Here is a 14,383-nt window from a genome sequence, read left to right on the forward strand (position 1 = left end):
CAGAGCTCCGCCTCTGTCCGGACCTCCAAGGCGGCTCCAGAGCCCTGCAAGGCTCCTCAGAGCCGGCCAAGGCTCGGACCCTACCGGCAGCTGCTTACCCCACGTCTGCTCCTCCCGGCGGTCCGCCTTCTCCGCCCGCCTGCCCGCAAGGCCCCGCCCACCTCACCGCCCCGCCCCGCCCACCTCACCGCCCCGCCCCGCCCTGCGGAGGCGACACCGTGCGCGCGCGCGCGCGGGGTCCCGGCTGGTTCCCCTTCCGAGCGTCCGCGCCCCGCATGCGCAGTCTGCGCCGGCGGTCTCCGTTTGTTTGAACAGGAAGGCGGACATATTAGTCCCTCTCGGCCCCCCTCGCCCCACCCCCCCAGGCATTCGCCGCCGCGACTCGCCCTTTCCCCGGCTGGGACCGCAGCCCCTCCCAGGAGCTCCCCCATCAGCAGCCGCCGGGACCCAACTATCGTCTTCCTCTTCGCCCGCTCTCCAGCCTTTCCTCTGCTAAGTCTCCATCGGGCATCGACCTCGCCCTGCCCCACCGGACACCGTAGCAGCAGCCCCAGCAGCGACGGGACAAAATGGGAGAGTGAGGCTGTCCCGCGGGGACCAGCTCGTGGCCGAGACTGATCGGTGCGTCGGGCCGGGCCGAGTAGAGCCGGGGACGCGGGGCTAGACCGTCTACAGCGCCTCTGAGCGGAGCGGGCCCGGCCCGTGGCCCGAGCGGCGGCCGCAGCTGGCACAGCTCCTCACCCGCCCTTCGCTTTCGCCTTTCCTCTTCTCCCTCCCTTGTTGCCCCGAGGGAGTCTCCACCCTGCTTTTCTTTCTCTCCCCGCTCCTGCCCATCTCGGGACGGGGACCCCTCCATGGCGACGGCGGCCGGGGCCCGCTAGGCTGAAGCACCTCGTCGGAGCGACGAGGCTGGTGGCGACGGCGCTGTCGGCTGTCGTGAGGGGCTGCCGGGTGGGATGCGACTTTGGGCGTCCGAGCGGCTGTGGGTCGCTGTTGCCCCCGGCCCGGGGTCTGGAGAGCGGAGGTCCCCTCAGTGAGGGGAAGAAGGGGGAACCGGGCGCACCTGGTGACCCTGAGGTTCCGGCTCCTCCGCCCCGCGGCTGCGAACCCACCGCGGAGGAAGTTGGTTGAAATTTCTTTCCGCTGCTGGTGCTGGTACGAGGGCATTGTCACAGCAGCAGCAACATGTCGACTGGGGACAGTTTTGAGACTCGATTTGAAAAAATCGACAACCTGCTGCGGGATCCCAAATCGGAAGTGAATTCGGATTGTTTGCTGGTGAGTAGCGCTGTTCTCTTTTGCTCGTCTGGGGTTTTGCATGTCTTTCCTTCCTCTTGCACTACTCTGGTTCGCTGCAAAAGAAAGTCTCAGGTGTGCATAATCGTCTTGGAAAACGCTGGATTTCTGTTTCCCGAAGAATCTTGGAGTACCATTAACATCTCATGGCGTGGTCCTATTTGCCATTTGACTGGCTCTGTACTAACTACTCTCCGAACTTTTAATTCTGACTCAGTTCATGAGTACCCGAAAGATACTTACAAACTGCTATTGCAGGCATCCTATAAAAAGTTATTACGTCAGAGTTACTGCAACGTATGTAGTTTGTTGAATGGCGATCGTAGTAATACTAATCTTTTTGATGAGTTTGACAGTTAAATTGAAAAGACTTTGCTTTTTTTTTTTTTTTTTTTTTTTGCGATTTAGCTCCTAGGCGTTTAGTTTTTAGCCTTGAAAGTGACAACGGATAATTGATATTGAGCAAGTGATTTTTGAGCCAAAATTTCATAGGTGATTTGAGTTTGAAGGAACTTTTGGCTAAACTATTGTAAAAACCCAAGATAATTGGTCTTAGGCCATTACAATGTTAACTTATTATATTATTGGTTACAAAAGTACTGACCATACAGTTATTGTAACTGTCTTTTTGGTGGTGTGGCACTTAACATTGTCACTTTTAAAACATTCTAAAGAGGGTTTTATGACATGAAAAACCAAAATCCCATTTTAAAAATAGTTAAGTGGTTGATAACCTACAGTTCTCTGTAAATAATTGGAATTCTTAGGTTTGATACATTTCCTCTGTAAACGAGTTTCTGAACAACTAAGGGTTATATAGTATTTCTCTTTTAGTCCAAACAAAACCACAAAATCTCTAAAAATAAGGTTTCAGGGAGTACGTATATGGACGGGATTTCACAAAGTCTTCGGTGAAATAAGGTTAGAGATGCTCAATTTTGGGAATTAAGATTAAGGAAACAAAATAATACCACTCAAAGAAATAATACAATTCAAAAATCCCATCTTGAATCAAAGGAAAATTAATGTAGATTGTTTAAAATTAACGTGCATATTTTTCCACGTGTATGGACTTTACAAGAAGCTTCCCAAAGCTTTCAGAATTATTCTAAGCATCCCTGACCAGGAAATAAGAGTATTGTGGGTTATTAGAAATGTCTTATCACATTATGGATGCTCTTCATATTGAGAAATAGTAAAGAAGGTTGATGCACAATGGATTTTAAAACATTTTATTAAACGAGATAAGTGGAAGGAATTAGAATATATCTGTCTAGTAAGGATTTCTATAACTTCTAAGAAGTCTGATTTATCTTTTAATATTTATCCAGTTTTCATGTATTTTTGAGTTTATTTTGCTTTTTGATCTCCTTATTACATGAGATGGTGTTATAGGGAGGGTTTTGTAGCTTTCTTTTTTTATTTTAATCATCTTCCAGCCTCTTGCTATAGCTTCATTTGTTGGGGACCTTTATTTAGATGTGGAGGATACAAGGAAATATAAGTCATGGACTCTTTCCCTGAGAGTCCAATCTATTTAATGGAAGACAAAACCTTATCTCACATATATACACAGAAACAAAGCCAAACACTTCACAGATTGAGAAATGTGATAAATTCCAGATGATTGTTTAGATAATGTATGATCTTGGAAATTGAGAGGGAGAAGTCACTGTGAATTGAGAGAGCCGAAGTATGTTTCATGATGGATGGATAGGATTTAGATAGAGGGTACTCAGGAGGAGTAGAGGATAACGTGAATAGAGGATAGAGACATGACTGGCTATGACAGGTTTGGGGAAACAAGGAAGATAAGGTTGGAAGGAAGGATTAGGGTTAGACTGTGGAGGATTTGATTGGTAGGCCAAGGATTTTGGACTGCCTTTACAATGTTGTGGCTGTTAAATATTTATAAATAAGACCGTGCTAGGATGAATGAAGAAGATGAATCTAGTGTGTGGAAGATGGGTTAGCATGGGAAAAGATTGGAGAGATGGTGAGATTGGATGGTTTTAAAAAATTATTATTGTAATAGTCCAGAAATGATTGAAGCCCAAAATTGGGGCATGAGAATGAGAAAAGAAGAATTAATGGAACTTTATTGGCAGGCTTGGGGAAAAGAAGGGGAACCAAAGAGAGAGGCAGTAGTCAGATGACCCTGAAAAAGTTGAGCCTGGATTATAGGGAGAATGGTAAAAATAGCAAAGTCAGGTTTGGAAATTGCTTGGCTTTGAAGGCCTACAGATAAATTCAATTTTAGATTTGTTGTATTTGAGGGGATAGTGGAACAATCATGAGGAAATGACCTGTAGACTGTTAGAGATACACAACTGAGCTCATAATTACAGATAATGATTTGGAAGTCATTTGCACAAAGGTGCAAGTTGATACGATAAAGGGAGAAACAGTGGAGGGAAAACAGGGTGAAAGATGAAGGTTGAACAAGGAGGAAGAGTGGAGGAAGTAAGCAATCAAGGCCTCTAGAGTTAGGACAGCCAGTTATCATGGAGGCCAACACTTCTAAAGCAACATTTTGAAGAAGAGAATAGTCAACAGACACGTTTGGTTGTTTTTTTCCCCTTGAAATCTTATTATCTTGTCCCCTTTTAATGTTTAGTTCCACAGCTGTTTATTGATAGCTGTTACTGAAATTTTATTAGCCTATCAATCTGAACTTGGTAAAGACTGAATTTTCCTTTTTTTTCTGAGATGGAATCTCACTCTGTTGCCCAGGCTGGAGTGCAGTGGTGCCATCTTGGCTCACTGCAACCTCCGCCTCCCAGGTTTAGGTGATTCTCCTGCCTTAGCCCCCATGAGTAGTTGAGATTACAGGCTAATTTCCGTATTTTTAGTAGAGATGGGGTTTCATGTTGGACAGGCTGGTCTTGTACTCCTGACCCCAAGTAATCCGCCCTCCTCGGCCTCCCAGAGTGCTGGGATTATAGGTGTGAGCCACCGTGCCTGGCCCAAGACTGAATTTCCTTTGGAGACAAAAAGTCCTTTTTTCCGGTTTTGTAGTATCTAGCATGAATTTTCTTTGCATGATGTCTTATGTTTAACATTGAGCATTCATTCATTCATTCATTCTGTCATTCAGAGTGACCTATCAGTTGACTTCAACTTTTTCAGTGAGTTTGTTCTTGTTCTCCCCTATCTGGACTTTGGACCTCTCATATATTATAGGAGCAAAACTCCTTTTACATTGGTTGCCTTTCTATATTATTTTGACTTTTGCTGATTTGTTTAACTGATACTTACTTATTAGTGTGTATTATGTGCCACAGGCAATTTAGTTCTAGGATTTTTTTTGTAATCCCAAAAATAAGGTTTTCAAATTGTTTCTTCTCTACCTCCTTTACTAGATTCATGCTTAGAAATGGAAACTTCCAAATCTTTTGGTTTCAGAAGTTTGCTGATGTATGTCCTTTTAACTACCTTACCCACTAAACAGCTTTTTTTGTTGAGACACTAATGATGAATAGCATCTGTAATCTGAAATTTGAAATTCGAAGTGCTCAAAATCTGAAACTTTTTGAGTACTGACATGATGCCGCAAGTGGAAAATTCCACACCTGACCTTGTGCAATGGGTTGCAGTCAAAACTTTGTTTCATGCACAAAATTATTAAAATATTGCATAAAATGACCTTCAGGTTGTTTGTGTAAGGTATATATGAAACGTAAATGAATTTCTTATTTAGACTTGTCCCCATCCCCATGGTATCTTAGTATATGCAAATATTTTAAAATCTGAAAAAGTATGCAGTCTGAAACACTTCTAGTCCCTAGCATATTAAACAAGGGATACTCAACCTGCAGTAGTTTAGAATAATGTAGCTGGAAGAACTCTGATAAGTGGGTATCCAACCTTTTCTGGAACACCTATAATTTTTTTCAAGGACTAAGTAAGTTCAGTCTTCATATTATATATAAATGTTAAAATAGTCTGCAAATATTAAGATATATTATGATAACCATTTGCTTGTTTCCTAAAGCATTCAAATTAGTCAACTTTGCTTTTCTGTAAGTCATATTCTTTCCAGTGTCCTAATGGTTGTCTTTCTTACTGTCCATGTTACAGTTTATAAGGATTATCGGGAGCTATTTCTCTTTTTCTGACTTCCTTATCTTCTAATTATTTTGTCTAGGGCCTGTAATAATTTCTCAGTGATTTTGAGTACCCTTGAAAACAGAGTAAGGGATAGAGTTTAGTTAAGTCTGTTTAATCTTTGCAGAGGAAAAGATGCTTATAATTTGTAAATTAAAAAGGAAAAACAAGGCCGGGTACAGTGGCTCATGCCTGTAATCCCAGCACTTCGGGAGGCCAAGGCAGGCGAATAGCTTGAGCCCAGGAGTTCGAGAGCAGCTTGAGCAACATGATGAAACCCTGTTTCTACCAAAAATGCAAAAAGTTAGCCAGGCGTAATGGTATGCGCCTCTGCTCCCAGCTTCTGAAAGGCTGAGGCCAGAGAACTGCTTGAGCCCAGGATGGGGAGGTTGCAATGAGCCGAGATTGTGCCACTGCATTCCAGCCTGGGCAACACAGTGAGAACCTGTCTTAAAAAAAAAGGAAAAACAAAAGTGGTTGGGAGGGTTATGGATATATTTGTTTTGAAGTTTGACATACTTTTCATGAAAATACAGCTATCTTCCTTGTAGCGTATTTATTAGCACACTGCTTCACGATGCCAGTTAAGAACATGACCTTTCCACTTTTCTTCTGGCTGGTGGAGGTGTAGCAACGGGTGAGTGGAGGAGATGGAAGGGAACCAATATTAGTCGAACAGTGCATGTTGACTTCTAACACTGTGCCGTTCCTTTTGTACATGTTTGTCACTACTATTTGTCATTAGGGAGTTGTTCAGAATGTGGAAGATAAACGTAAATGAAATTTCTGGTGTTAGTATTTGAGTTTTTCTTCCTTTAAATTATCTTCCTGGGCTCTCTTGACCTAGTGCTTTCCCATCTTTTCATTCTTTTTTTCTTTGCCTCAATCTTTGGCCTATAATACTTATCTTTGTCTTCACTCTCTTGGAGAATTCATCCATTCTTACAGCTTCAATTACTATTATCTCTATGCACATGATACCCAAATCTTTATTTTTAGTCTTTTGTTTCAAACCCTAAATATCTGACTGCCTTGTAAGCATCTCTACTTGGGTGTCATGTTAGTCTCAAATCCCTCATATTCCAAAATAGGCTTCCTCCCATAAACTTACCTGTTTTGTCATTAAGTCAACTATTGTCCCTGTCACTAAACTGGAATTTTTGTTGTGAACTTTTTTGACAGTGTTAGTCCACACATTGGGTTATTACAGCAGATTTTGGGTAGCATTTTAGAATCTAGATTATTGCTGTCTAATTCCCGGTACGCCTTGCCAGTTGAACTGATCAGTTTTGGGGATATATTACTCTTGGAATGAAAAGACCTGAGGTCATTAAATCTTTAGCCTCAAAGTTGTATCTCTGCCAGTGTTCCTAATTTGTGTGTTAATAGGTGTTATTAGTATCACTTGCATATCTGGTTAGTTTGGACCAGACTTTTTTAGATGTTAGTATGTTGAAGGAACTTCTTTAAAAAAAAACAAGTTACTCTCCTAATTCATTTTTATTCATTCAGCAAATCTTTGTATAGGGCCTAAACTTGGATTGAAATCTAGGCTCTGCCATGTATTTGCTGAAATATTTTAGGGGGTTATTTTAACCTGCCAATGCTATTTCATCTTCAGAAAAATAAGAGGGGATAAAAGTACTAGACTGTTGTAAGAATTGAATAATACAGTCAAAACAACTATCACAGCATTTGGTATTTAGTAAGCAATTGTAATATGTCATATTTATAGTATTTCTGTTAGATACTAGTCAGTGTGCTCAGTCTAGAAGTTGATATTTATTGTCTTCTCTAAGTGCAGAGTAATTTATCTAGCACCTCAAACTGCTCATAAATTCATAATCTAGCTGTGCATTATTGACGTCTAAGCCAATTGTAACTGAAAATTGAGACATTTATTAATAGATAGATTGAATAAATGGGGAGGATCTTTTACAGACTGTTTGTTTAGTCATGATTTATAACGTGGTATCTACTTTGTGCCAAGGGTTTAGTTGGATATAAAAGGCAATTGGGAACTAATTGATGGAGATTGAGTTGTTATCTTGTTCTCTTTCTGTATGTATCTTTTATGCTTTCAGTATGTGTTCTGTAAATAGGCCCTCTTGCACTACAGCCACCCTGTGGGTGTGTAGAGAGGTGGCTCAGAGTAACAGCTGAGATATGAATTGGTTAATTCATTAATCTTTTGAGTCAGAAATGTTTTTAATCCAGAAGAAGGAACTACATGTAAAATTTTATATTGAACAAAGAGTAAATAATCAGTTTTAGATTAGACTTTGCATAACTTTACACTAGTTTTACTTCATGATTGTAAGTTTTGGTGTTATGGATATATGGTGAAAACTGCAGATTCTATTATGATAATTGATAGAAAAACCCACTTACCAGGAAATATTACATATAGAGTTCTATTGCTGAAGATAATCCAATAGCTCTACTTCTCCATTCTCATCCCCACTAAAAAGGGGGCATATCCATTTAGTTTAAGTCCACAGTATAGCTGTTGGATACAACACACATGTGTTCAAGAAGATGAACAGATAGTACCGCAATTCACAATGGAAAGTATTTATTCTTAAAAATATGCCATTAGTGTGGTGTTGTGAAAATAACACTGGACTGAAAATTCAGAGCATAGACTTGTTTTACTGTTAACTCTCTGTGTGACGAAGTACATCATTTTTCTTATCTAACGTTCAGTTTCCCTATTTGTAGAACAAAGTGTTGGACCAGATAATTGCTGATGTCCCTTGTATCTCTGAAAATTCTATGATAGGCCTGGCACGGTGGCTCACGCCTGTAATCCTAGCACTTTTGGAGGCCAAGGTGCATGTATCCCTTGAGCCCAGGAGTTTGAGACCGGCCTGGGCAACATAGAGAGACCTCAGCTCTACAAAAAAAATTAAAATATTACCTGGGTGTTGTGGCTTCCACCTGTAGTCTCAGCTACTTGGGAGATTGAGGTAGCAAGATTGCTTGAGCCCAGGAGGTTGAGGCTGCAATGAGCCATGTTGGTGCCACTGCACTCTAGCCTGGTTGTCAAAGTGAGACTCTGTCTCAAATAAATAAATAAATAAATAAATAAAATAAAAATTCTATGAGACTTTGTTTATTACACTTCAATTAAAACTTCAAAAAATTGTCATTGATTTATTATTTAAGAAATAAAACTTAAACAGTTAAATGATGTTGGGGTAGAAATGTAAGATTGTCAGCCATCTGTGTAAGTGCAGTTTTTGGAACTAGTTCCTAAATTAATTTCAATAATTATATTTGGCATTAGTTTTTGAATTTGTGACTTATGTTAGTAACTGTAGAGGTTTGTACTTTTTGAACAGAGGAAGTATAATTTTCCATTTGTTTATCTATTAAGATGTAAAGATATAGTTTTCTTCTCTAGTATACTTGCCCTCTCTGTTTGGGATTATGAAATATAGAGTATATTTTTATTACAGTTCCTAAACAATAGGAAGGTAGATGTTCAAATTAACGTCCAAAGTCTGATATCTCAGGGAGGTGAGAGGTTATCTTATACTTGTGTTATATTTTTAAGGGTAAGCCAACCTGTGCCCTCTTAGTTGATCCTTACTTCTGATACCAGATTTTTGGCAAGAAATTGAAAATTTTCTCAGATTGTTGTCTTGAACTACTATTTTTTTTTTTTTTTTTGAGACAGGGTCTGGCCCTGTCACCCAGGCTGAAGTGTGGTGGCACTATCTCAGCTCACTGCAGCCTCCACCTCCTGAGCTCAAGCCATCCTTCTGCCTCAGCCTCTTGAGTAACTGGGACTACAGGCATGTGTCACCATGCCTGGCTAATTTTTGTATTGTTTTTGGTCGAGATGGGGTTTTGCCATGTTGCACAGGCTGGTCTCAAGCGAGCCATTGGCCTCAACCTCCCAAAGTGCTAGGATTACAGGCGTGAGCCACAGCACCCATCCCTCAAACTAATTTTGAAACAGTGCACTGCAATTAACTTTCCTTTTTCTCTTTTCTGTTATTCATTCATTCATTCATTTGACAGATGTTTATTTGGTGTATACTGTGTGCTAGGAATTCTGCTATGCAATGGAACACCATGGTGAATAAAAACAAACATGCCCCACTTTCATGGAATTTATAGTGTCAGGAAAAGGATTAATTAAATGTCTATCACACTAAGATAGGTGTGGGGTAAGGTGAAGGGCAGGTAAGAGATGTGATCATGACTTTCCTTTAAGGTTTGGTTTTCTTGTAGTAAAGCCGTTAAGTGTATAGTTTTCAGATATGAGGCTGTAGATTGTCTATCAGATTCACTTGAGGCACTTGTTAAAAATGGAACCTGGGATCTTGCCTAGACAAACAAAATCACAATGTTTTGGGATGATTCTTAGGATTTGCATGAGATGTGAATTCTTAGACACACTCAAGTTTGAAAACTGTAGTTACAGTGGAAAGTGTGAATTTTCATTCTGTTTGGTAATTTTATAATGAAAAATTTCAAACGTACACAGAAGTAGGGAAAATAGGATGGTGAACTCCTGTTACTCAGATTTTGCAGTTTTCAAAATGTCATCACATTTGATTTCATTAATCACCCTTTTTCTTACCAAAATATTTTAAATTCCATATATTGTGATTTCATCCTTACATACTTCAATAAGCATCTTTGAAAAAAAAAAAGACATTTTCTTACATAATCATAATGGCCATTATCATGCCTAGCAAAATTAAAAGTGCTTTGGTATCATTAATTCCCAGTTTATATTCAGATTTCTCTGATGGTCTAAAACAGTGTCTATTTTACAGTTGCTTTATTAGAATCGGGATCCAAAGTCCAAATGTTGCTTTTCTTTGGTTAGGTCCTTTAAGAATCTTTTAAGTCTCTTCTTAATATAGAGAAATCTCATTCCCCCAACTTCTCCAATTCCCCTCCCCCTGCATGTTGAAGGAACTAGGTCAGGGGTACTATACAGGACTTTGTTTTACATTCTGGATTTTTCTTTTTACTTTCCTGATGATATAATTTAACTTCTTCCTGTATTTTCCATATTTCCTATAGTAGGTAGATCTAAAAGCTTACTTATTTCAGATTTCTAGTCAGCGGTACTTAATAGATTGTATTTTCTTTGCCTCACACGGAGGTGCATAATGTCTGGCTGGCCTGTGGTAATGCTAAGGTTGATCATTCTGTTCAGGTGGCATCAGTCTGTGGTAACTTCCTGTAAGAATCCTTCATTAACCTTTCATCTAATGGTTCCATTCATTCATGATCTTTAGCTGAATCCCTGTTATTTCATTAGGGAATAGCAAAATAATGATTTTCTAATTCTGTTATTCCTTTTACATTTATTAACTGTAATTCTTCTGTTAAAAGTAGAACTTTTACATATTAATATCAACTAGGGCTGTATGTTTACCATGAAATACAATTCATGAAATACAGGATGAATGCTTCAATATTTTCCTTAATTGCCACTTTTTATAGCAAGGTACTTTGGAGACTTATTATGGTAGATATGCCATGAACTGGGTAATTTGAGGGAAGTTTAAGTAAAGGACTGTTTACAAAGGTGTAGATAGTATTTAAGGAAGCCAGTAGGGACAGCGCAGTGCTCTGTGACTGGCCACAGTGAGGAAGGGAGTTGCGATCGCCTCTAGGCCAGCAGGAACAAGGGAAGAGGAGAACAGCTGAGGGCAGCTCTATGGAAGAGAGCTCTCTGACAGGCAGTGTGGTTTCAAGTTAAAGAGGAGCTTGTTGATCAGATATTAAGGGAGGCAGAGGAATATATCCCCTACCCTTATTCTCCTCTCTCCCTACATACAGTCTCCTTCTGAGGTCTCCCATTACCTGAAAAGCTAATATGCATAAGAGCCTGTTGATATGATCCATGTGAGTCACAAACAAGACATAACCAACATTTATTTATTTATTTCTCTCTCTGTCTTTTTGTTTTGTTTTTTATTTTTGGCATCATTATAAACACATTTAAAAATACTTTTGGTGTGTTTCAGTCAATTTATGTCATCCTTGCTGATACTCAGCTTGTTCTGTCTTTGGCTAATGGGGGCTTCTTCAGGTTGATTCTCTTGTTATTTGTATATGACTCTAATTATCTTTGATAGAGCGTCCTTGTTTTTTTTTTTTTTTTGCTGCAATGAGGTACTCAGGCTCATCTTGTACATTTCTTGCCTCAGACTTGGAAATCAGCCATTCCTCCAGGAAACTCTTTCCTTTTGGTGGGGAATGCTACTCTTTACTACTGGTTGAAATTGTTTCTTGTCCTTGTTCAGTGAACAGAGCTATGATGTTTTATTTTTGAAAAGAAGAAAAAGTGCTTTATACTGATTATTTCACCAACTTCATGTCAGTTAGACTCTTTCATTTTAGGTTTTTCCCCCCTCCATACTTAAAAAGTGCTTTCTTTCCTTTTTGATTTAATTTTTTTGTGTGTGTATGTGAAACATTTACATGCTTTTTGGTTGGTTTGGGTTTTTTTGTTTTTGTTTTTGTTTTGAGACGGTCTTGCTGTGTCGCCCAGGCTGGAGTGCGGTGGCACCATCTCGGCTCGCTGCAACCTCCACCCCTGCAGTTTCCAGCAATTCTTCTGACTCAGTCTCCCAAGTAGCTGGGACTACAGGCATGTGCCACCATGCCCGGCTAATTTTTGTATTTTTAGTAGAGGCAGGGTTTTGCCATGTTGGCCAGGCTGGTCTTGAACTCCTGAGCTCACGTGATCTGCCTGCCTCAGCCTCCCAAAGTGTTGGGATTACAGGCATGAGCCACCATGAAAACAGGCCTGGCTTGTTTTTTGAGACAGGGTCTTGCTCTGTCGCCCAGGCTGGAGTGCAGTGGCATGATCACGGTTCACTGCAGCCTCTTCCTCCTGGGCTCAAGCGATTCTCTCACTTCAGTCTCCTGAGCAGCTGGGACTATAGGCACGTGCTACCACGCCTGGCTAATTTTAAAAATGTTTTGTAGAGATGGGATCTTGTGGTGTTGCCTAGGCCAAGATCAAATGCTTAGCCTCCCAAAGTGTTGGGATTAAAGGTGTGAGCTGCTGTGCCAGGCCCATTTACGTGGTTTGAAAGTTAAAACTATACAGGATATATTCAGAATATTCTTACTTTGATCCACGTCTCTCTACCCTGTTCTTTTCCCTTTACTCTTTCTTTTGATTTGACATTTCAGTGTTTATTCTTATAAATATAAGCAAATATATATCCATATACAGATATACATAGATATATACATAGATATGTTTATATTCTTTTTTTATCACTTTTTTACACAAAAAGTAGCATGCTACATTTTGGGGTGTGATTTTCCTCATTCCTTTTTGCAGCTGCATCCTGTTCCATTTTGTGGGTGTTAGCATTGTTTATTCAGTCTCATGGATGGACATCTGAGTTGTTTATGCTATTAGTAACTTTGCTCATGAGTCTTTTTTTTTTTTTTTTTTTTTTTTGAGACGGAGTCTCGCTCTGTTGCCCAGGCTGGAGTGCGGTGGCGCAATCTCCACTCACTGCAAGCTCCACCTCCCGGGTTCACGCCATTCTCCTGCCTCAGCCTCCCGTGTGGCTGGGACTACAGGCGCCCGCCACCGCGCCCGGCTAATTTTTGTATTTTTAGTAGAGACGAGGTTTCACTGTGTTAGCCAGGATGGTCTCGATCTCCTGACCTCGTGATCCGCCCATCTCGGCCTCCCAAAGTGCTGGGATTACAGGCGTGAGCCACCGCGCCCGGCCTCATAAGTCATTTTATATTTTTAGCAGTGTGTCTTTGGAGTAGATTCCTAGAAGTGAGATTGCTGGGTCGAAGACACGTGCATATATAATTTTGCTCACTGTTAAAATATTCTCCCTCTCCTAAGAGTTGTGCTATTTTACATTTCCACTAGTAATATATGAGATTGTCTGTTGTCTTCACCAACAATATGTTGTAAGACTTTTGAATTTTTGTCCGTTTAATAGGTGACAAGTGGTATCTCAGTATAATTTTAATTTTATTTTCTATTTTTTCTATTCTGATGTAAATTTTAATTTCTGTTCTTCTCATGTGTAAGGTTTTTTTTTGCAATTTTTCATGTTTTAGACTTTGCTTCTGCATTTTGTTACTTTGCCGCACAATTTTTAAATGTCTCCAAATTATCAATCTTTTTTTGCTTCAAAATTTTGAATCATAGTTAGAAAGGTTTCCCTTATGTCCAGATTATAAAGGAATTCATCCATATTTTCTCTGATACTTATGTTTTTTTCCGTTTTTACTTTGACATCTATTTGGAATTTATCATGTATGGTAAATTTTGAGATACATCCAATTTTATCTTTATTCAATAAATGGCTATCTGGTTATCTCCACAGCATTTATTTTAAAATGCGTGTGTTTATTGGTTGGCAATGCCACTTTCTTCATATATTAAATTTCCATGTGTACTTGGGATTATTTCTAAACCTTCTGTTCTGTTGGTCTCCGTTGCTTTTTCATGTGCTAGTACCACACTGTGTCAATTATAAAGGCTTTCTGATATCTCTTCAGCTTTTAAAATATCTAGTAGGGCCATCTCCACCCCTGCCCTCCCATGCACATGCACCGTCATATTGAAGCGCATGGGTGTTTTTTTTTTTAGGGATAACTAGCTTCCAACCCTGGCTTTGTTTACTAGCCCTTGGTCCTTGGACAGTTTACTAAAGCACAGTGATATCCATTTATCCCATCTCTGAAATGGGATGATGATGCCTACCTTATACTGTTGTAAGGATTACATGACACCAGCAGAACTGCCTTGTCAGGTATCTGTCAACCTTGTAGATAGTTAATATATACACCAATTTCTAAGAATATAGGCCTGGTATATATATATCGTTCACTATATATAGTGAAGGAAAAACTGAACTAGGAATCTAAAGCCCTGAATTCTACTCTTGATTCTGTAAACTGAAAAATTGTGTTGCCTTAGATGGATAATACCCTCTTTCTGAACCTTGGTTTTATT

At 40.0% G+C, this 14,383-nt stretch overlaps 1 protein-coding gene across 2 annotated transcripts in view; it reads left to right on the top strand.

Moving 5' to 3' along the window:
- Nucleotides 1–281: 281 nt before the first annotated feature.
- The window catches only part of ROCK1 (Rho associated coiled-coil containing protein kinase 1), a 156,710-nt gene continuing 142,608 nt past the window's right edge, over nt 282–14,383 (top strand). Inside the window, exon 1 of one of the 2 annotated variants that reach the window (XM_015121598.3) lies at nt 282–1,278. In XM_015121598.3, coding sequence (XP_014977084.1) covers nt 1,186–1,278 — 93 coding nt within the window. In that variant the 5' untranslated portion in view covers nt 282–1,185. 2 annotated transcript variants of the gene reach the window in all.

This window comes from Macaca mulatta, chromosome 18 (assembly GCF_049350105.2).
Source record: "Macaca mulatta isolate MMU2019108-1 chromosome 18, T2T-MMU8v2.0, whole genome shotgun sequence".
NCBI classification, from domain to species: Eukaryota; Metazoa; Chordata; class Mammalia; order Primates; family Cercopithecidae; genus Macaca; species Macaca mulatta.